General features: G+C 46.3%; 1 protein-coding gene across 15 annotated transcripts in view; it reads right to left on the reverse strand.

The window, feature by feature from the left end:
- Window positions 1-24,235, reverse strand: part of KMT2C (lysine methyltransferase 2C) — a 1,799,940-nt gene that overhangs the window by 1,360,088 nt on the left and 415,617 nt on the right. For all 15 annotated transcript variants that reach the window (XM_078663231.1, XM_078663229.1, XM_078663237.1 and 12 more), the window contains exon 4: window positions 16,017-16,226. In XM_078663231.1, the coding sequence (XP_078519357.1) occupies window positions 16,017-16,226 (210 nt within the window). The remainder of the gene's footprint in view (window positions 1-16,016; window positions 16,227-24,235) is intronic.

The following is a 24,235-nucleotide window of genomic DNA, read 5'->3' on the forward strand; positions in this document are numbered from 1 at the left end:
CCATTTACATGTTAATGAGGCTTTGTTGAATTTCACCTCTTAGCGCCCCTGCAGCTTCCCTCTGACAATCACTGGAATTCCTCGGCCCCCACAAAGCAGAGTCTGCGCTGCTGCAGCGGTATTTGCTAACACAATTTAATTATTTATTTTAAAACACAGGCGTCTGCAAGGTCTGCGGGCCGCCCAGGAAGGCTTGCCGGGCAGCTGGTGGCCCGCGGGCCGTATTAGGAGTACCCGTGCTTTAGAGGATCCCTGCAGGAGGGCGATTCCCCAAGCAGGGATCCACCCACTAGGCACCAGGGAGAGGGGAGCATCCCCCATTGTAACCTGGGCAAAGTCAGGAAATCTGCCGACCCCCCCCCCCCCGGGGGGGCAGAAAGCACACAAGGCACCAGAGATTCTTTTATTTCAATGTTTAGGGTTGGGGGCTGCCCTAAATAGGCACAATAATGCCCCCACCCCCCCCAAGACCAAGCAACAGTATTTCTGCCCCCCCCCCCCCCCCATGGGTGCAGATGGGGCCAATAGCTCCGGTCAGAAGGCAAACTAGGCACCAGGATTTTTTTTTTAACAAATGAGGGGTGTGAGCTGCCCACAATAGGCATACCAATGCCCCCACCCCAACACTAAAGGGAGTCTTTCTGCTACCCTCTCACCCGATCGGCCCCCTATGTGGGCTGAAAGTCCACTGGACACTGGGGATTATATTTTCTTTGATACTTAGGGGTGGGGGCTGCCCTAAATGGACACAATAATGCCCCCACCCCTCCCAAAAATATTTGTCAAAGTCTTTCTGCCCCCCCCCCCCCCCAGGGGTGCAGAAGGGGGCAGTAGTACCGATCTACCCGGGAGGGGGGCAGAAAGCCCACTAGGCGCCAGTGAAGTTTTTAGTATTTTTAGGAAAGAGGGGTGGGGCTTCCCACAATGGGCAGACCAATGCCCCCATCCCCAACATCTTTCTGCCACCACCCGCCACCCCCAAGTCAGATGGGGGTTATCACCCCCGATCTGCCCCCGGGGGTAAAAAGCACACCAGACCCCAGGGATTCATTCTTTGTGAAAATGTAGGTCAGGGGCTAGGCTGCCATCTAGGGAAACATATCAAACCCAGACATTTCTGAAAACTAGACACCCGGGGAGTCCAAGGATGTGTGGCTTGCATGGATTCCCCAACATTTTTCTACCCAGAATCCCCAGCAAACGTCAAATTTGGCAAAAACAATACATTTTTCTCACATTTGTGTGTGGGAGAGTTGTGGACTCATCGGGTCAGCACAAATTTCCTACCACCCAGCATTCCCACAAGTCTCCCAATAAATATGGTACCTCACTTGTGTGGGTGGGCCGAGTACCCAGGACAGGGAAGGACCCAAATTGTATTATGGAAACATCAAAATTATGCATCACAAAACAACCTAGTTATGCAAGGGGGCACCTGTGTTTTTGATCCTGGGCTAGGCGGCCATCTTGGGAAACATATCAAACCCAGACATTTCTAAAAACTAGACACCCGGGGGAGTCCAGCGAGGTGTAGCTTACATGGACCCCCAATGTTTTCTTACCCAGAATTCCCTGCAAACCTCAAATTTAGCTTAAAAAAAATCTAATTATCCACACATTTCCTTTTTGTTAAAATTGTGGGATCACTAGGCTAACACAAATGTCCTACCACCCAGCGTTCCCCTAGGTCTCCCGATAAAAAGGGTACCTCACTTGTGTGGGTTGGCCAAGTACACGTGACAGGGAAGGCCCCAAAAAGTATTGTGGAGACATCAAAATTATGCATCACAAAACAACGTGATTTTGCAAGGGGGCCAACTGTGTTTTTAATCCCGGGCTAGGCGACCATCTAGGGAAACCTACCAAACCCAGACATTTCCGAAAATTGGGCACGTGGGGGCGTCCAAGGATGCGTGGCTTGCGTCGATCCCCCAATGTTTTCTTACCCACAATCCCCTGTAAACCTCAAATCTTGCACACAAGATAAAATCTAATTTTTCTCACATTTCGGAAGGGGGGGGGGTATGGGGTGGGAGTTGCTGTGCCGGTACAATTTTCCTACCACCCAGGGTTCCCCTTGGTCTCCACAGTAAATTGATACCTCACTTGTGTGGCTGTCCAATGCAGAATCTGTTAAAAACATTTTTTTTTAAATGTAGTGCCCTAGAATTCACTGTGCTTTACCATTAATCCCTATGTTTTTGGCCCTTTCCAGTCTTAGGCCCTTGGCCCACCCACAAGCCAAGACTTCTATGGTGGAGCGTTAGACACTAGACACCGTTTATCAAGGAGGACCCTCTTCCAGGAAATATTACGGACATTTTAGTCTCTATGAAAACTGGAAATTAAAATTACTAATACTACATCAGGAGACATTTGCCATAGACCAATTGGTAACAGAGATACCTTTACTTCATGTTTACCTATGTCATCTATAGACATAGATAAATCTACATATTACCTGGCCCTGGTAGCATCATAAAGAAATAACACATTTCTCAATGTTTGTTAATGCCATTTCATGTCTATGTGAAGCAGTCTCGAGTTGGTCACCCTGGTCATTGTAATCCATCTTGACATCAGACTCTCTGAACATTATGGTTTAATTTGTCCTTCCATGACATCTCTTGACCTCACTGTCACCGATGAGATTACTACCTCTTTATGACATTACTGTGACTGATGGTGTTCAATGAAAACCTTGCATCTTCTAGAGTCATGGTTCCCTTCTGTCATAACATCCTCTGCTGATGCAGAGCTCCTTACTGGCCTCGCAGCCTCTGCTAATGCTGGAGTCTCTGCTGAATCTGAGACCTCACTTGATGTCACAGACCTCAAAGAATGGATGGTCTAAGCTAACATGGACTGAATCGACAAACCTACGCCTGAATGCCATGGTCTGTTTCCAGTATTAAGCCATTATTCAGCTTGTCTATGACTGACTGACTGACTGACTGAAATTCTTGTAGAGCGCACGAATGCCGCGGCGTCTTGGCGCTGAGAATCACTTAAAGCACAGTGGGACAGGCCTAGGACTGAGTGAAGAGCCAGGTTTTTAAGGCCTTTCTAAAGCATATTTTGGACTTTTGCGCACGCAGCAGGAGGGGCAGGGAGTTCCACAACTTGGAGGCTTGGTGGGAAAAGGATTTGCCTCCCCACCGAGCTCTGTTTATTCTTGGCTGGCACACCAGATCCTGATTGGCTGACCTCAAAGTTCTGGAGGGTGCATAGCGAGGTAGTAATGTGATGAATTCGTCAGGTCCTCTTCCATACAGTGATCTGTGTACCAAACAAAGTGCCTTGAATTGAACACGGCGCCTAACCGGGAGCCAGTGAAGCTCCCGAATGGATTTGGATGTAGGGTGCCGCTTGGGAAGATTTAGCAGCACTCTTGCCGCAGCATTTTGGATGGCTTGCAGCTTTGTGAGTTGTTTCTCTCCTGCTCCCAGGTAGAGTGAGTTGCAATAATCTACCCGGGACAGGACAGGACCAGGGCTCCCATCACCACCTTTCTTAGTGTAATCGGGATGTAGGGCAGAATCTTTCTAAGCACCTTAAGTTTAAAGAAACAGGTCGAAGTCACTTGGTTGATCTGTGCCCTGCCTGAAAGGTCCTTGTCAAATACAAACCCAAGGTTTCTGACCTTGTCAACTGGGACCGGACAGGACCCTGCCTCTGGAGGCCACCATAGGTCACTCCAAACGGACGGTTTTTGACCAAACTCGATGATTTCCGTTTTGTCCGTATTTAGTCTTAGAAAATTGTGGCTCATCCACTCTCTCACTCCAGTGAGACAATTTCTAAAACGCTGCGCTATGGTTTCAATAGATTGTGAGTTTGACACTACAATTTGAGTGTCATCAGCGTAGGACACCAACTGTAGGCCATAGGATCTGATCAGTGCTGCCAGAGGAGTAACATATAAATTAAAAAGTGTGGGCGATAGGGCCGAACCCTGTGGGACTCCGCCAGGAAGGGAAAATTCAGCTGACTGTAGCCCATTCCAGTGTACCTGCTGAATTCGTGAGTCCAAAAAGGAGGTAATCAGGGTTAGAGCATTGCCTGTAAAACCCAGGGTGGCTAATCTCTTTACCAGGACGGAGTGGTTAACAGTGTCGAAGGCCGCCGTTAAGTCCAATAAAATCAGGGCTGTTCGGCCACCTTCGTCCATAGCCTTGCGAATGTTTTCTGTGGCCACAATGAGAGCAGATTCCGTGGAATGGTATGGTCTGAAGCCGTGTTGTGAGGGGTCTAACAGTTTCTTTTCGTCTAGATATTTCATGATCTCTTGGTTCATAGCCTTTTCCAGTATTTTTGCGGGCAGGGGTAAGCAAGAGATAGGACGGTAGTTCTTGGGCACGGAAGGGTCTAGATTCTCCTTTTTAATAATGGGTCTGATACAGGCCTTTTTCCAACTGCACGGAAATTTGCCGGTGTCAATAATTTTGTTGAGTAAAGGTGTTAGCACCTTGGTAATGCTCTATAGATGTCTACAAACACCCATACACAGCCATAGCTTCTGAGAGACACTTCAAAATCAAGTGTGCCTCTTTAACATCAAGAATCTTCTGAGGGACATCAATGGGGTACAACAGAGGGGATTTGAACTGACCCAAGAGAGGAAATTATCAAGAAGAAACAAAAGGAGTAGTTTCTGTCCTGTAACTCCAGTTCTGTAGTAGGGGTATCTCTGTTATAGTCATAATCTAGTGAATAGTCCCGCCCATGTGCGTGGACCCCGGAGCAATCAAAATAATCTCTTAAGGTTGTTTTTCCTGTCCTCATTTTCAAAGGAATCCCCATTTGTACAGAAATTTGTCCAGAATTGATAAGTGATGGAGTTATAAATATTTTCTCCATTTGTTCTTTGGTGTTTATTTTGTAATTTAAAAGTAAGGAATTAACTTCATGAGGCTCAGATAAATGAATGGTACCGTCAGTCTACTGGTTCTGTAGTAGGGGATCTCTGTGTATAGTCATAATCTAGTGAATAGTCCCGCCCATGTGCGTGGACCCCGGAGCAATCAAAATAATCTCTTACGGTGTCGAAAAATGCAGAACTGCACAGACACTTAATAGAGAATTAAAGACAGATAATGCAGCCTATATCCACAGGCTACACTGTCCAGTACTTCAACTAGAAATTCCACCAAAAATCCACAAACAGCAAAGCCTGACCAGATTTCCCTTGCTTTAACAGCAAAACCCCTCTGGAATGATAGAGAAAAAGACCTGGACAGACAAGCCCCATAGGCTGCCATTATGTGGCTCAAAACGGGATACTGTGCCTTGAAGAGAACCTTCCAGAACTTCACAGTATCCCAGAATGCACTGCAGGTCCCTTTTACTTTCAGTTCTTTTTGAAGGCGTAACACGCCAGACCTGTAGCATTCCTTACATGAATATCTCTCTCCAACGGGGAGGCGGGCGGGCGCTTATGACTATAACAGAGATACCCCTACTACAGAACTGGAGTTACAGGACAGAAACTACTCCTTCTGTAGTAGGGGATCTCATAATCTAGTGAATAGAATGGCAAGCCCATCCCCACACCAAAGCGGCGGTGGAGAAAAGAGAAATAACACCACTACTGTGCGAACAGATTTCGCAGCGAAGCCTGCCCAACCTGAGCGTCTGCCCTGGCATCAGTGTCCAGGCAGTAATGCTTAGCAAAGGTATGGACCGACTTCCAAGTGGCCGCCTTGCAGATCTCTGCAATTGGAACATTACAGAGCAAAGCAGTCGTGGCAGCTTTGCCCCTGGTGGAATGAGTCTTAGGTTTCCCCCGAAGGTCTTACCAGCTTTTTGGTAACACAACTGTATACAGGACACAATCCACCTCGAAATGGACTGTTTAGAGGTAGCAAGACCTGTCCTGACTGATCCATAATTGATAAACAATTGGTCTGACCTACGAATATCCTTGGTTTTATCCAGATAAAATTTCAACACCCTCCTAACATCCAGGGAATGCAGGGACCTTTCCGCTGGAGAGGAAGGATTCTGAAAAAACGTAGGCAAAGTTATGGCCTGGTTAACATGAAAGTCAGATATAACTTTAGGAAGAAATTTAGGGTGAGTACGCATAACAACCTTAGCAGCATGAAATACAGTATAAGGTTCTTGGCAACACAACGCCTGAATTTCACTCACCCTGCGGGCCGATGTAATGGCCACGAGGAACGCCGCCTTCCAGGATAGGTGCTGCAACGAAGCCTTATGAATAGGTTCAAAAGGCTCCATCAATCTGGACAGCACCACATTCAATTCCCCTGAAGGCGAAGGAAGCCGGACAGGAGGGAACACTTTCTTCAAACCTTCCAAAAAATCTTTGATCACAGGGATCTGAAAGAAGGAAGTCTGTGAAGGGCATTTCCTGTAGGCAGTCAAAGCAGCCAGATGAACCTTAATGGAAAGGACATTAAGGCCAGACTGCGCCAGATGTAGAAGATATGGAACGATGACATCTTCCTTGCATGCCGTCGGGTCATAGTTCTTAGACATGCACCAGATGCAAAACCTCTTCCACTTGTAAGCATAAGAAGTCCTAGTGGAAGGTCGCTTAGCCTCCTTCAGTATGTCCATGCAATCATCTGGTAGATTCAGATGGCCATATTGCACTATCTCAGGAGCCATGCCACCAAACTCAAAGACGAGAGGTTGGGGTGCAACATCTGCCCCCCGAACTTCGTGAGGAAGGAGCGACCGGTGAAGTAGGTCCGTGAACCACCACTGTCTGGGCCATTCCGGGGCAATCAGGACCATCCGTGCCTTGGACTGGGACAGTTTGATGAGCACCGTCGGAATCAGGGGAATGGGTGGAAAAGCGTACAGAAAGTTGTTCGACCAGTCGATCCATAGCGCATTCCCCAGCGTCCCAGGTTGGTAGTACCTGGAGGCGAAGTCTCGGCATTTGCGGTTTTCGGCGGTGGCGAACAGATCTACGTCTGGAGTCCCCCACCTTGCGAAGACTTCTCCTAGTACTTCGTCGTTTATGACCCATTCGTGGTTTTCCTGGATCAGTCTGCTCAGTGCGTCCGCCTGAACATTCTGCACACCTGGTAGATGGGTGGCCATTATCGTCAGTCCTCTGGCCAGAAGCCAATGCCAGATCGCCTGCGCCTCCTGCGACAGAGTGCGCGATCTCGACCCCCCCTGCTTGTTGAGATAATACATCGTTGTCGTATTGTCTGTCTGAACAAGCAAAGAGTTGGTCCAGAAGGACGGAAGAAAGGCCTTCAGTGCCAAGTGAACAGCTCTGAGTTCCAGGAAATTGATTTGGTACGTGGACTCCATCTGGGACCACGTCCCCTGAATCTGTAGGTATCCGGAGTGCGCCTCCCAGCCGTGGAGAGACGCATCCGTCACAATAGTCTGCGTGGGGATGTCCTTGTGGAAGGGAACCCCTCTCAGGAGATTCGCTGAACACCACCACTTCAGAGACTGAAGAGCATGCAGAGACAGTCGTATCTTGTCGTCCCAAGATCCTTTCCTCTGATCCCACTGATCCTCCAAGCACTCCTGCAATGGTCTCATGTGCAGCCGTGCGTGTGGCGTGAGGAAGATACAAGAGGCCATCGACCCCAGTAGAGAAGACACCGTCCTCACTGTTGTAGATGGAGTGGTCATAAGAGCCTGAGCCTTCCGAAGGAGTGATAACCGTCTCTCCTCCGAAGGAGGCACGCTTGCTGACAGCGTATTGATGGAGGCTCCCTAGTACTGTATGCACTGGACCGGAGTCGGAACAGACTTGGACATGTTGATCTGCAACCCCAGCTTGTTCAAGAGAACGCACGTCTTCCGGAAGTGCGCTTGAGCTTCCGAGAAGGAGGAGGCCTTGATCAACCAATCGTCCAGGTACGGGTAGACAAACACCCTGTTCTTCCTTAGGTGTGCGGCTACCACTGCCATGCACTTCGAGAACGTCCTGGGCGCAGACTTCAATCCGAATGGCAGTACTGTGTACTGATAATGATTGGCGCTGACTTGGAACCGCAGGAACTTCCTGTGTTTGTGTGCAATGGGCACATGGAAGTATTCTTCCTGAAGATCTATGGCACACAGCCAGTCTCCCTGTTGCAGCTTAGGATAAATCTGATGCAACGACAGCATGCGAAACTTCTCTCTGCGAATCCACTTGTTTGCTTGTCGCAAATCCAGAATGGGCCTGAACTCGTTCTTGTCCTTCTTGCGGACCAGAAAGAACCGGGAGTACAGACCTCTTCCTCTTTGAGACAGAGGTATGTCTTCTAGCGCCTTCTTCCTCAACAGGATATCGGCCTCCGCCTGGAGCTCGCGCAGCTGAAACTGCGAGCTGACTGGAGGGATAGATGGAGGCGCGCCGGTGAACCGAAGACTGTATCCATTGCAAACAATATTCAGCACCCACTTGTCCCGAGTAATTTTTCTCCACTCTGCCAGAAAAAATTGGACGCTTCCCCCCCACCGGAGCGGGTAACGGATGAAGGGGAAGTAACAGCTCAGGGTCGAGACCCGGCCGCGCCCTTGTTCGCTGTAGAGGACTGCTGACCTCCTCTACCCTTCTGGCGTTTCTGGAAGGGCCTCCGGAACTGCTGCTGTTGTTGCTGCTGCTGTCCCGAAGCCTGTCCTCGCCCTCGGCCCTGCGCCCCGAACCGTCTCTGGAACGGGCGATAGGCTTTCTTTTCTTTGGGCTTCTCCAAGCCCACAGCCGTCAAAGTCTCTGCCTCCGCCTTCATGCAGGCCATCTCATCATCCGCATGTTTTCCGAACAGGGTCTCCCCCGAGAAAGGCAGATTAGCCACTCTCTGCTGGGCCTCCGGCTTGAGTGATGTGAGCCTGAGCCAAGCATGTCGTCGCTGGTTGATCCCATGACAGTAACCATGGGCCGCCAACAGGGAACCATCCGCAGCCGCGCTGATAACCTGGTTCGACACCAGCATCCCTTCCTTCAGGATCTCTAGGAAATCCTCCCTCTTGTCTCGTGGCAGGAGTTCCGTGAACTGCTGGAGAGATTCCCACAGGGAACGATCGTACCGTCCCAGCAGAGCAGTATCGCTAGCGGTCTTCATGGCTGTAGCTGCTGTCCCACAAGCCTTCCTGCCATTAGAGTCGATCCATCGGCTCTCCTTATCACGGTAGAAGACGGAGAGGTAGAATGTTGTTTTCTGGCTGCCGCCACTATAACGGAGTCCAGAACCGTGTCAGACCTTAGAAAAGTCGGGTCGGAATCCGGAGCCCTATATTTCTTCAGCAGACGGGATGGAGCAGCTCTCGTTACTGCAGGCGTAAGGAACAGCTCCTCCGCTGGCTCTACCAAGCCTGGCACGAGCGGCAGCAGAGGGCGAGACAAATGTTTCTTGTGAAGTGTCTCAAAGATCACGGACGTCGTAGGTGTGGGAGCCGTCACCGTGATTCCTAATTTCGCTGCACCCCTCAGGAGAACATCCTGGAACGTGCTGATGTCATCCACGGGAGACACCCTAGTCCCCGGGGAGTCTGACAAGGTCGGGGAGTAGGACCTCGTCCTGGAAGAGCCTGTGCGGGACCGTGAACCGCGCCTCCTGTGGCGCCGTCTGGACCTCGTCGAGGATCTGTGACGACTGCGCGACCTCCCTCTCTGTCCGGAGCGGAATCGCGACTTCTGTGGCTTAGGTCGCCCTGCCGGTTCCACCGGGACAGGAGACTGTGGCTTGGGTGGTCCCCTCGGCCGAGGGGTCCCCTTCGGAGGAGTCGGGTACCTGGGCAGGGAAACCGACCTCGGAGGAAGCGGTGGAGGCTTGTCAACCGGCAGCTGAGGTTGAGGCTGAGGCCGAGGTGGTAGAGGCGGCGGGGTAGGGATCCGCGGAGGAAGCCCTCTCGTCAAAGGAGGCGGAGGAGGAGGCGTCACTGTCCACGGCTTAGGAGGGGTATACACAAGGGAGTACACCGAGCCCGGTGACCCGCCCTCCCTGTCAGGCGGGGAAGTGAGAGAGTCTCTCCTAGGCACTGGACGCCTATCAGACTGACTCCTGGCACCCAAACTCCTTCTGCACCGTTCCTGCGTCGAAGAACGGCGACCCGACGGAGAGCGTCGGCCCCTCGGCGTCGAACTGCGCTTCCTCGACAGCGAACGCCTGTCCCTCGACGCCGAACGGTTCCGCCTCGACGTCGATCGTCTTCGCCTCGACGGCTTCCTGTGCCTCGACGGCGATCTCTTCCTCGACGGCGATCTCTTGCGCCTCGACGGCGATCGCCCCCTCGACGCCGAGGATCCCCTCGACAACGATCTTCTCCTTTTCGCCAACGGCGAATGGCGGTGTCGCCACGACGGCGAGCGCCGACGCCGGGCCACCCGTCGACGTCTAGTCCTCGACGACGACGACGACGAAACAGTCACCGGTGACGTCGGTCTGTTCAGATCCCTCGACGCCGAACGTCGCTTCGACCCAGAGCCCTGGGGAGACGGGGAACAGACTGTAGTCATCCCTCTCGACGCCGTAGTCGGTGCAATGGACGCCGACGGAGAATGGAGACGCTTGCTGGACTTCCTGCCTCTGGGGAGCCCCCCAGAGGCCTCAGCATGGGCAGATGTGCCCCTCCAGACCCACCTCGTGCTTGCAGTCTTCTCTCCTCCATGCCTTGGAGCCTGATCTTCTTTCTGTCTCTCAGGGTCCTGGTTGTAAATCCCTGGCAGATCTCACACTCATCAGGGTTATGAGAGGAGGGAAGGCAGAGGATACACACTTCATGTGGGTCAGTCTTGGCCTTCTTCCTGGAACACTCCGGGCATTTGTCAAATAAAGCAGGCATATTCGACAAAAAAGACTGCCCCAAAAGCACACCAAAGAAGAATAAACCAAAGTACTTTGAACAAAGTACCAAAAAATACTTGAAAAAGTGAGAAATCCCAAAAATAAATCCCAAAAGGGAGAGCTCAATGCTCCAGGGTCCTGCTAGCAGGAGCCGGAAAAAAGAACTGAAAGTAAAAGGGACCTGCAGTGCATTCTGGGATACTGTGAAGTTCTGGAAGGTTCTCTTAAAGGCATAGTATCCTGTTTTGAGCCACATAATGGCAGCCTATGGGGCTTGTCTGTCCAGGTCTTTCTCTCTATCATTCCAGAGGGTTTTTGCTGTTAAAGCAAGGGAAATCTGGACAGGCTTTGCGGTTTGTGGATTTTTGGTGGAATTTCTAGTTGAAGTACTGGACAGTGTAGCCTGTGGATATAGGCTGCATTATCTGTCTTTAATTCTCTCTTAAGTGTCTGTGCAGTTCTGCATTTTTCGACACCTTAAGAGATTATTTTGATTGCTCCGGGGTCCACGCACATGGGCGGGACTATTCACTAGATTATGACTAGAGATCCCCTACTACAGAACCAGTAGACTGACGGTACCATTCATTTATCTGAGCCTCATGAAGTTAATTCCTTACTTTTAAATTACAAAATAAGCACCAAAGAACAAATGGAGAAAATATTTAAAACTCCATCCCTTATCAATTCTGGACACATTTCTGTACAAATGGGGATTCCTTTGAAAATGAGGACAGGAAAAACAACCAACTTTAAAATACCAGGCGAAAGAGCTTAACATTATAAATGAATATTCCAAATGCAATTCTGATTGGCATTTCCAAAAACTTTCATGAACAGCTGAAACATTAGTTGTTGAGGGGACATGCACTACTTATAACATTGTTTAAAAAATGTACAATAGTGTTTATCAGTATGCTGAACAAAAAACATAGAATGTACTTTTAGTGTATTATAGCATATTTGTAAAGCGCTTATTATCCCTCTGTGGGCCCTGAAAGGTTTGTCCGCGTGAGTAGCATGCTACACCCTGAAGGTACGTGTTTGAGAGAGTGTTTTCTTTACTTTGAGCATATGTTGGAAGCTTATCATGCAAGATGTCCACTGAGGTGCAGGTAGTACATTATGGGATACAGCTCTTGGTGTGATAGAGGAGGACTGAGAGAGTTAGATACACATTTTTATAATGTGCTTTGCCAGCTGATCCAATTAGCTCTGCCGGTCACTTTACTGTATTGGTAGATTATTATTCTTACTAAGATTTCCTACGCTGACTGCTACAGGAGGTTGTCCACGCTGAGCTTATGGATCCTTTAGAGGTAACGGGTGTTGTTAAAAAGTGAGAGGGGATTCAAGATTTGCCTGAATAGACTGAGCTACAGTCCCCCTTATAATAATTGCTATTACAAGATGTCAAGTGAAGAGATTTGACAAGATGGCCTGTGTTGTGTCAGCCTTTTTGTCTTTATAAGTGGTTAGTGCACAGAGCACAATGGACAACGTTTGAGCCCTCTGGTTAACCGCAAATTGTGGAAGATCTTTTTGGTTTCAGTAGACCGGTCTGGTTATGGCTTAGGGGTTATTTACGCATGCTTATACAGCATGTACCTGTTCCATCCAGTTGCCAGCAAAGTTCTACAGGTCCTTTCATACATTATATGCCTGTCCCACTGCCAATCAGGAACCAGGTAATTAAGTGACAAACTATACTATAAGTTGACAGATTATATCAAACTGATACTGGGAGGACAGTCAACAGGACAAGAGTAATTGTCCTCCATCTTGTGGTTAGCGGAAGAAGGTAGGATAGACATTGTTTAGTATGTCCGTTAAGTTCCAGTTAGTGTTGCACTAGGCAGGTTGTTGGTCTTCAGGTTACGAGCGGTAGTATGGATTGGAGCGGCTCAATTATTACATCCTATTCGTATGCTGAGGTCATTGCAAAATACTTTGAGTATAGCTCCCCAATTTGGACTGAGTGTCTGCTTCTTAGCTCTCGACTGTACTTATGCTGGTAGAAGGATTACAGTTCTGGGTTCCATCCCAGGGTCAGAGGGGGTGATGAATTTATCTTGGGAACAACAAGGTTTTCACCACTCTTCTAAACTTTAAATGTTATGTTATGTGGTCTCTTTTATAGCGCACGGCTACTCCAAGGAGTGTCCTGGCGCTTTGGCAAAGAAAACTGGGAAAAAGTACACAACACCGCAATTCAAAGAGGGCCGAAAGAATATCATTGGGAGAAAAGCCAGGTCTTCAACTCCTTTCTAAAGGAGAACATACTATTGGCTTTCCTTAGGGAAACAGGAAGTGGATGATGGTGGTGATAGTGGATACACAGCTTGTAAATCAAAGCGTCCAATAGATTTCTTTTATTAAGGTGGTATAAGGAACTGTGGTGCTATCCCTGAGCGCAGGGTCATATTTTATTTGTGTTGTTTAAATTTAATATGTAGGTATAAGGGTCCTTTTGTTTTGGATGCTCTGTGGATGATGAAAAGCATTCTGACCATTGATCTCGCTACAGGAATCCAGATAAGCATTGGCAGGACTAATGTTTAGTGTTCTCTGGGGTGAAGGCTTAGTACAACGTTTTAGATTTGTTGAATTTTGTATATGATGAAGCAGTGGTGCCCAGGTACAGGGCATTGGCATAGCCAAGCTTGAAGCGCGCAAGAGTGAGGACAGACTGCAGTTTTCCTCTGTACCAAATAGATGAGAAGAGTCATTGCAGCGTTTTCATTCTGTAGAAGGTGCTCCTTTTAACATCCTTAACATTCTTTATCAGGGACAGATCCAAGTCCATGGTTCTTATATGGGCTCTCATTTCTCTTGCTGTAGCTGACAGAACCTCAACTTCCTTAGGCCATGCCCGTTGGCTGGTGTTTGTGCTATTCTTCACAGGTTGAGTTTAGTCTTGGCGGTGGTGAGTTTTAGGTAAATATCATCCATGTATCTAAGATACAGAATCAACTACACAGTCTTGATCTGTAGAGGTTCTTCTGAACTATCCATTTTTAGAATGATCTTCATTTCATCTACATACTTGTAACATGTAAGATTGAATGATCTGCTCTGGTCCGGTAAGATGGTTAAGTAGATGTTGGAGAGAAGAGATGAATGACCAGCAGGAATGCCACAATGTTGCATGTGAAGGGTCGATACAAAGTTGGTAAGAAAAACATGATCTGTCTGTCCTTTAGGTATGAGGCAATCCCTTTTACAGTATTTTCATGTATTCCAAGATGGAGCCTGTGCCTCACAGTTTAGTGTTGAACCGTGTCATGTCAAATGGCACTGATAAGTTCATAAGCAGTAAGGAAGACACTCTGTTCTTGTCCACTTTGAGTTTAGGCCATCCGATATGGTTACGAGGGCAGACTCTGTGTCTTTACCTGGCCTGACTGTTGGTCTGACAAAGTTATTTTAATCAGTAAAATTGGAGGGATGAGTAAAATCTACTCATTCAAATAGTTTACCTATGAATGGGCTTTGGAAATTGGCCTATAGTTTGCTGGATTGGAAGGGTCCAGGTTCTTCTTCTTTTGTTGTTCTTTTTCGGAGGACTGGGAAAGATTGTAGTTTCAAAGATGTTTTTTATATACTCTCATCTACTTGCCCTGCACAAGTTGTGCAAAGGATATCTTTGAAAATCTTTTGGAAGATTGAGCCAGACGGTGATACCAATGTCTTGCTTGCATTGATCTTGCACAGTTGATTTTCAGAAAAGAAACTGAAGGTGGCGAGAGATGGGGGACTGGTATTCTCCATTACTGTTGTGGTGCTGTCCTGCGAAGGAGTATAGCTACTTTGCTCTTAAGATAGCTTTAATTTTGAGATCTGTTCCATGGCCATTTTGTCGCAGAAGACTCATGATCTTAGGGTCTTTTATGGTTTGGCAATCCAGATTATGGAATTCTTTTGATATCTTTTGGAGTTCGTTTGAAGGACAGTCAGCTTTAATTATGCATGAAGTGTACTTTAGTTGTATTGTAGTTCTGATGGCTGCTTAGTAGGTTCAGTTACAGCATTGTATTATTAGGTTGTCATTTTCATCCCGTGTTTTTCTCCACGTAGCTTGTATAATGCTAAGTGGGAGTTTCATTTTTTTTTTACTTTTAATTATGCATGTTGTATGCTTCTTGAGGTTAGACCTGGCAGTGGTACTTAGCTGCATCTGGTAGTCTAGCGCAATGGAAACCTTATAGAAGGTGGGTATGTACTGAGGCTGCATACTGATTGGTGGTCTTTCGACGGGATGTCCAACTTTCCAATGTTTGTTATGTGGATTTGTTCTTTGTGGTATTTTCTGTCTTGGCCGTTGTGTTTTAGACTGGTATGTTGATCCTTGAAGGTAATGATGTGGTGGTGGCTCTATATGACTGGGGTGTTGTCAATTACCTAGGAACGTTTTAGTGGGGCAAATATTACATCCTATGGGTGACTGGTTCAACAGATTGGGCCCAATAAATTGAAGGTCTCAAGATTCGATATGATTGCAATGATTTATTTTATAAAGCATTCTTGTCAAACTATGTACTGAGGCCTACCAGGGTGCATAGGATGGAATGGGTTAGTACAATCTTTCAAAACACAAAAACGGGCCAGTGGAGGTTTAGAGACCTGCAGGGGTGGACTACCCTACTCAGAAACTAAAAACACACAGGAGCCCCTGGGTGTATAAAGTATGTAAGGGTGCTAAAGGAGTGTCCCTTATAAAGAACTTTTCCCTGCCATCTTCGGGTGAGTGAGGGAAACCGCCCTTTAAAAGGGACAATACTTTAGAACATTTCAAACGGTAAAGACCCAAGCGTTCCTCTGTGTTTTTAGTACAATCTTAGTCACTGCATCTAGTAAGGTGCCCTCATGCTTTGAGCTTGTGGGAGGTGGGCTATCAATGAAGGATTTTCAATTACTTATAGTAAAATCTTCAATGTGAGATATCTGTAAAGGTATCTTGTGGGTAACTACTAGGCCACTTCCAATCCTGCCAATGTATTTGTTGATGATGCTCTATTCAGGCTTTATGGCATGTGGGTGTGGAGTTCTTGCTAAGCCACATTTCTGTGATGCAAGTAAAGTCCAGTGCCGCTACAGATAGCAGGTTAATTATATTGTGGAGGTTCGTGTTCATAGATCTCCTGTTGAAGAACAGGCAATTTAGCTGCATGGTATTTGTGCACTTGTTGAGAGGATGCATCAAGGGCATGGTTAAATTTGACAACAAATGAAAGAATAACTTACGTGCTCAGCCCGCTTTGCCTGTGTGCTAATGAGTTCTGAGTGGAAATTCTGTTACATGTTTCATCACTTCTGCTGGCCTCGTCCTCGTTGTTCTTAAGAGATTGGGCTTTCCATGTGCTGTTAAACCCAGGCGTCGGACTGAATTGTTTTAATGCTCCTTGGCCCAAAAAACTTCGTTCACCACAGTAACAAAAGGCGCAACATTTTTCACTGCAAGAAAAAACAGAAAAGAATATTACTTTTCCCTTTTAGCTCTTCTCATGTAAAACATTTGGAAAGGATAACATTTGCTTTGACATTTTTTTTTGTCTCAGACATATCTTAGAATATTTTACTAAATTTTGAAAAACTAGTTGTCAATTACTTTTAATCCCACAATGCACAATGAGTAACTCTGAGAGGAGATAACACAGATCACAGTTGAGAGGGGAAGGTGGATAGAGACTGGAACATTAGTACCCGAGTTGGTTTCTTCTATTTGTTGGTAAGTACAGGTGGAAGACGTGATGTGTAAGTAGTACTCATATTTTTCCTTATAAAGTGGAAAGTATCTAGATGAGCTGATAGCATAATCACTAAGGAAATAGACGGGGAAGTGCCAAGAAAGTATACAAAGATGGAATAGTAACAGCTGCTAATTCTAAAACCAAAATTGGAATATGAACAATTGTAGGTGTTTATCAGGGCTAGGGAAATTGTCTCACACGGAAAATGAATTTGCTGAGAAGAGATCTGAATCATTGTATGTCTTATTTTAACGTGTTATTCGTAAATCAGAATGGAAAGCAACAATTTGATTTTGTGGTATGTGCTGATATGTCACCCTTGATTTTAATAGTAAACAAATCATATGAAATAGTACTCATCATCTCTCAATACAAAGACATTCCAAAACAAGTAAATGATATAATATGGTATGTGCAATAAAGTCACTGACGAAGTAAGAGAGTAAAGTTATAATGTACCATATTCAAAATTCCCATAGCACCTGCAAATAGATATAGCTGAAGCAATGAAGCAAAATCTTTCCACGGTATTGGTGACTGACGTTGGGTACAATGGATGAACTAGAGGTTTAAACCTTGCTGGCAGCAAGGGTGTGCCAAAAGTCAAGCTGCTCAAGACATAACGAAAGACTCCAAAACAATGGAAAATACAAATGAGGACTGGGATATAATGCAAGAAGCTACTCAACGCTTAACTCTACCCTTATGTTTACGCAAAATTGGTTAACGGAGAACCATCTCCTGCTCAACACCTCCAAAACTGAATTCCTTCTTATCTCGCCTCCAAACCACATACCCAAACTAGACCTTTGGTTAAATCGCCTCACTGCTTTCAGTTGCACCCCTCTCATTATGGACTCTGCAAAATCCCTCGGAATCACCCTGGACAATCACCTGAATATGAAAAATGGTATCTGCAATGTGTGTAAGGAAGCTAATCACTTGATGAGGACACTTGGAAACATCAAACCATTCATCCCACAATCCGACTTCAAGCAGGTGGTCCAAGTGCTTGTCTTGCAGAGGCTTGACTATGGCAGCACTTCTCTCTGTGGCCTTCCCAAATACACTCTGGCTCCACTAAAGGGCAACACTGAACGCTGCGGCAAGATTGGTGTCTGGTACCAAAAGAAATGAGCACATATCTCCAGTCCTAAAATCTCTTATATGGTTGGCCTACGAAGCTAGAATTCAGTTATAGATTGCCTTTCTGGTGCACAAAGCTCTGCATCTCAATACTCCCAGATATCTAGTGAAAAAGCTTGAATTATCATGTGGTGGCAGAGCCTCAAGAAGCCCTAACACTTTCCTCCTGAAACCACTCATCCTTAGCAAAAAGAGAACTCGTTACCGAGCCTTCCCTGGCACAGCCCCAAAGATATGGAACTCTTTTCCACCGGAAATTCGCAGAATCTCCTCAACGGCCGCTTTCAAACTGGAAGCCAAAAGAGTCCGAATAAATACACTTTTACCATAATTGGGCTAGGTTTCTCCTGCTCGAAGCTAGTGATCCTACGTTCACTGTAAAAACATTTGATGCTGTTCTTCCTTACCGCATAATGGGCCTTCCTCCATAGCCTGCTATATACCTGTTTATTGTAGTACTCCTCCTGTCTTATCTGCCTTGTAACCTTGTAATTATGTGATTATTCCTTTTTTTTAAATTTTTTTTATTCTTACTCGATGTCGTCATTGCGGATATGTCCTTACTTCCATCATTTTTGTAAAGCGCTCTGATATCCTTCGGGATCTTGTTCGCGCTATATAAAACTTTATAAATAAATAAAACAAAGCCAGGGCAGGTGGGAGAAACGTTGAAATGTGGTGATTGCCATCCACTCGCCTTTATCACTTTTGTACATGGTCACTAGTGAATTAAAGCACTCAAGGTAGCATACATGCACCCGGTCAATCAAATATTAATTCTTGCATTCACTCAATTACCCTACCACAAAAAAACATATCTTAGCATGACGTGCATATTCTTTCTATAAAACAGTACATTTGAACATAGCAGTTGGTGGCCATCTTGCAAAGATATATATAGTTTTTTTGTTTGAATGTTTCAACACAGCCACCGTGTTTAGTAGCAACGTGTTGGTCATCTTGGAATGGTTATCAATGATACACTATAGACAATACCATTCCAAGAAGACTTCCTGGTTTATAAGCAATGGCTGGACAGGTTGCAGCCCACTGCTGTTCAAATGAGCGGCAAGCAAGCATTTTTTCACCATTATCTGGTGCAGTACACTCTAGAAAAAAACACAAAAAAGAAGAAAAGAAATGAAAGGGTGGGGGGTCTATAAAAGGAGAAACAAAAAGGACTGGATCACCAATGTGTCAGATGAGGTGACCTACACCAAAAACTTTGCTTTTCACGGTAATCTGTGAGATTCAGTGTTACAAAAACATGTCTACGTGCATTACAATGGTGTGATAACAATTCACCCTTAAAGGCTCACTAGCTTTAACATGCTTTTCACAAGAGATAAGATAGGCCTATTGCCTTTATTGTAAATATATATATAATCAACAGATCAGATATAAAGCAATTGACCTAACTTTTCCCACTGAAGGCCAATTAATACCCTTTATCCTTGGCTTTTCACCATAGCCAACCCATGCTTCCTGTATTGAGCACAGGTTTTCCCAGAAGTCAATCACTAAACACTAAATCGAAACAATGAAAATATTTACAAAATTATAGTTGGCAAAACAATATGCAACTCTTACAGGAGACGGTAACAAGGATTATCAAGTCAAAAATCTTCAAAACCCAGGACATGTCAGAGATGGTAACTTACACCAAAACCCTTGCAAATAAGGTTAATCTGCAATATTTTGTTTAATACAATATCTACCTAGATGCTTTAACACAGTTTTAATAACAAGACCCTCTTAAAAACCTGTTGGCGTTTCACAATAAACAGGCCATGCCTACAGCCATTGTTGTGACTTGAAATAATAAAAAGATCAGACCCATAACCTTGATCAGTGGCTTTGCGCCATAACCAAGTCAGTCCTCGAGTTAAGCATAAGCTTTCTCATAGGGCAAACAGTGACTGTTTTTTCAAGCTGGATCATACAACTTTTACCCAAATGCTGTACTATAGAAAATCATCATGTGAGCAGAACCAAAGCCCCTCTCTCAGTAGTGCTTCTGAAAGCTCTTTCTGTTGAAACGTACGTTTTACGCCAGCTATGCTGTCAAGTCAGATCTAAAAAGGGTTAATCAACCAATAAGAACTAAGAGTTGGGTCTAAGTGAGCCCAGCTACACCTTTAAGTCTATGGCCGTAGAAAGACATTCTGAAATGAACACTGCCAAAACAAACTGGTCTTCCTTCTTGGCTTTAACGGTGTTGACCGACTGATCTTGCCAAAGCTGTTAAGCATTAGCAAAAGGAAATAAAAGGATATTGCAGATGCTGAACAATGTTGGCAAGCGATAAAGATATGACGACGTACATGAATTCATGAGACACCACCGAACGTTAGTACGCAGTGGCCATTTAAAAAAATATATTTACTATTCCAATATTATAGACATCAATCTTGGCGAGGAAAATTAATATATATATATATTTTTTTTCAAAGGTGTGAAAGCCCACTAACGAGTAAAACAGCTCTTAGCAAATTGTTGTGGTGGACGTGCCCACCAAAAAGATTTTTTAAAAACCCACACATGGGAAAGCAATGGAAGAGCTCTGGGGAGGTGGCGACCAATACTAGGGAGATTTGCAGGAGAAACAGACGAGTTAGAGAGAAAACACATGCATTCCATGAGGTGCTAAAAGAAACGAGCATTGGCAAAGCCTGTTAGTCTCACCATTTTGACTTAACAGTTTTGGCATCTTTTTACTGATACTGGGCAGCACAAACTTAAAGAAATGCGTGTTGCCAATGCAAAAAAGCAACAGCCAATATATATATATATTTTTTTTTTAAAGTGTAAAATCTTGAAATGATATGTCTGCTCATACGCATTGTAACACAATGCTGACCCAGGGTGAAGCTGCATGCACATGCTTCATTCACCACATATAGCATGATGCTGAGCACTATATTTTTTTTTTATTCACTTGTTCTAAGATAGCAATAACAGGGAAAGAAGACTTGTGGGATGAGGCTGGCCCTGTCATTTGTGGAAAGCATTCATCCTCCATCTTTCAACTAGGCATCAGCCAAAATGATACCATCAAGACACATCACGCTTTTACACCATCTGCAGTAAAACATTTACAACAAGTGCACTCAAACAACAGAACGCGAGTAGCTGTTGCTCGCTGTGCTTTGCTTAAACACAACTACATGTCGAAAATTCACATGAGAATTACATACAATTAAAATTTCGAGTAAATGCACAATAGCAAATTACATGAATTTTGCATGCCCCTACACAGGGAGTGAGGAACCTACACACACTTGAGGCTACAGGATCGGGATACCAAAAGAGGGTCTTCCCCCCCAATTTCAGGGCCCACTAAAAGTGTTCATATGGAGCACCAATTTGCAGTCTGGGAGAAAATATCTGAATCATCTGCCTCTGCTACATAAAGAGTACACAAAAAAACAGAAAGAAATTACTACTTAGCACAAATCACAAAGTCACCGTTTAAAAAATATTTTTACATCAACTACAACTGAAATTTGTTATTAATATTTCGATCTACTATGAGAATACCACAACTTCCTGAAAACTCTATAATTTGGATATTAGAACTTTAACATGCAAGAAGATAAATGACGGGGTGTGGCCTGAGAACGTATGAAGTTTGACATGCGATTCTGAGTTCCAGGGCGACCAGAGACACTTATCCTGAAGTACAGAGGCGATCCATGGTGCATTTTTAACAAGGGTATGCCCAGGTAACTGGTCAAACCCCCAGGACTGCTGAGGGGGTCCAGAGCAGCGACTCCCAATAACAGAATGGACGGAGCTGGCCTGGCACCACCCTGTCAAAATGAAGGCGGGCCCAGCGTGGGCAGCCCGGGTCTGAGTAGACCGCACAGGTGGGTGATCGCCGTGGATTTCTCACCTCCATGCTACGGTTCATCGAACTGTCTGGTCACACAAAAGGAGGAAGCGGTAAGAGTTTGTGGTGCTCAAGTCTCAAGGGTGGCTGTCACTGCCTGCTTGGGGCTGGTGCCCTTCTCTGACTGGGTACTGCCACGTGGCATTGCCAGGGAGCCAGCCTTCTGTCTGACAGGGGTAGGATGGGATTGGACTAGTGGAGGTTGGCTGATTGCCTGGTGGTCCCAGCAGGAGGCCCGGACGAGTGACCACAGAGGCAGCGGCTCATGGCAGGTAGAAGCAGCGTGGATCACTCAGGAAGAGCGACCGCAATGCTGTCGACCCAGCCCCTGGGATTCTGAGGATGGTTCGCACCAAAGTGCAAAAATAGGAGCAGTCAGAGACCAGCTCCCGCTTAACAGAGGAGTCAGATGCAGGAGGCCGTAGAACTTAGCCGAGAGGCTCATTGGCAAAAATATTGAGGATATCACATAAGTTCAAGACTGACTCTGTGGCCCAGGAGTGGGCATTCTCAAGACGAACTACAATAAACTATTAGAGAGGGAGGGAGAAATGGAGTCTGCACTTACGCAATTGAAACTCTTGGTGACAACTGGGCACAATCGGGTGGCAGTGATGGATAAAGAAATTGCTGCCGTAGCCAAAAAGCTAGATGGCACATCGGCCCGCTCGTGACACAAAGTCTGCATTGTGGGGGTCTCAGAAAGGGCAGAGGGTTCCTGCATGAAACAGTTTCCCGAAGACTGTATTGGGAGATAAGCCCTCCAAGAAGCTCCTAGAAACTGCAAATCATCAGCAAGAATGGGTCGCATTTCTTTTTGGCGGCCACTGAGATGTGGGGCCGGTTGGCTACTGAGATGTGGGACTGGTTGGAGGCAAGGGTCAACTGATACCAGCAGAGTGCACTGAGGGACGCCCCAAGAAATGGTGGACACAAAGACCTAAGTGCATACAGTGGCACCAGCCCAACGCTACCCCCACTCGGAACCAAGCAGAATCGGAGCAGATCATAGTAGTGGCCGAAATACAGCAGCATCAGGCCTGGTCCGTGCCAGCAATCAATCCCATGACTTCCGACAGGATTGTCTGAGGTTGTTTTCGGATCCTCTGAAGGGCCCAGGCACACCTTTCACGAAGCGCATGCTTTTGTATACAGGCACATTCCCACAGCTGTTTACAATGGGAGTAGGGGACCATAGACGCCTCAAGCACTGGGATGGTGGGTATTTATTTATTTTTTAAAACATTTTATTAGCATTGTAATACACATCGAGTAAAGAAGTACACAGACATGAACGTATTCAGATAGGAACCAATACACTGTAACACGCAGTAGATCCGTACACAATAAAGAAAGATATACATACAGGTGTGCCCACCTCAACTCCATACAGTGACCAAAATCCTGCGTCTCATTTTGTGCTTTTATCATGGCATGTCCATGCTCTAAGTATCAGTCACTCATGTCTGAATCGGAGTCCTCGGGTGGAGGTGTACATATGTTTCCCCGAAAATTGTTCCACTTTCCCCACACTCGTGTCCATTTTTGGGGGCAGCCTCTATTGACAAAAACTGCCTTTTCTGCCTCCATGGCGCTATCTAGATCGCGACACCACTGCTGGTGGGAGGGTGTTGTTTGAACATCCCAGTGCTTTGCAATATTTTGTTTAGCTAAGGTGATGCTGAGTGCAGCCCAATCCTGTGCGGCATGGTTTAGATCAGTGGGCTCCCACACATTAAGCAAGCACATCCGAGGTTCGAGGGGGACCTCAGACCCACATACCTGGGTGATCGTTGCCATAACTGCCCTTGAGTATTGTGCTATGTGGGGACAATCCCATATCGTGTAGTAGAAGGAACCAGTGAGCCCGCACAACCACGTATAATACGTTCTGTGTAGTATTTTGAGCTGCACGAGTTTTAATCTGGAAAGGGTCGCCACCTCCAGCAGAGACGCCAGCGCCTCCTGCCACCCTTGTTCGTCCATCTCCCCACCTCTGTCTGCCATCTCTCCTTAAAGGTCTGTGTGGGATCCTTCTGATTATTTATCAGCTTTCGATATGTGAAGGAGATAGCCTTTTTGGATAGTGAGTCTGTTAGCAAACGATCCTCGAGTGGTGAGGACTCAGGAGATCTGTTCCTGGGGGTATAGCCTTCGTAAGGGCTTGTCTGATTTGGGTATATCGATACTGTTCCCTTCATGCCATCTGATACGTCGCCTGCAGCTGTGCAAATGGAACCACCCCTCCTTTTTTAGGTCTCGACTATTATGTCCCGCAGGGATAAATAGGCGAGATTATAGTAGGCAGTTCAAAAACTCTACTAACCTTGCGGATCCCGTACAGTTCATGTGAAGTATGCGCGTGCCCGCCATCGCCAGCCACGTCACACCACCATTTGTCTGTGCCTCGCATCAGACTTCAAAGGCTGCCGCTCCCCCACATCAGACTTCAAAGGAACGCGCTCCGCTCCCCCGCCCCAGCAATGCAGAGAGCTTGTTTTCAATACTATGCTCCTTTCTCGTCTCCCTGACAGCACCGCCCTTCGAGGCGTCCGCTTCCTTCCCCTCTCTCACCTTCATCTCCACCTTGTTTCCTTTGTTGTCACGCCTCTCACAACAGCCCCTGCCCCTCCCCCACCACAGAGCGCGTCTCACGGCTGCGCTTTCACTTTCAC

The sequence above is a fragment of the Lissotriton helveticus genome, chromosome 10 (genome assembly GCF_964261635.1).
Source record: "Lissotriton helveticus chromosome 10, aLisHel1.1, whole genome shotgun sequence".
NCBI classification, from domain to species: Eukaryota; Metazoa; Chordata; class Amphibia; order Caudata; family Salamandridae; genus Lissotriton; species Lissotriton helveticus.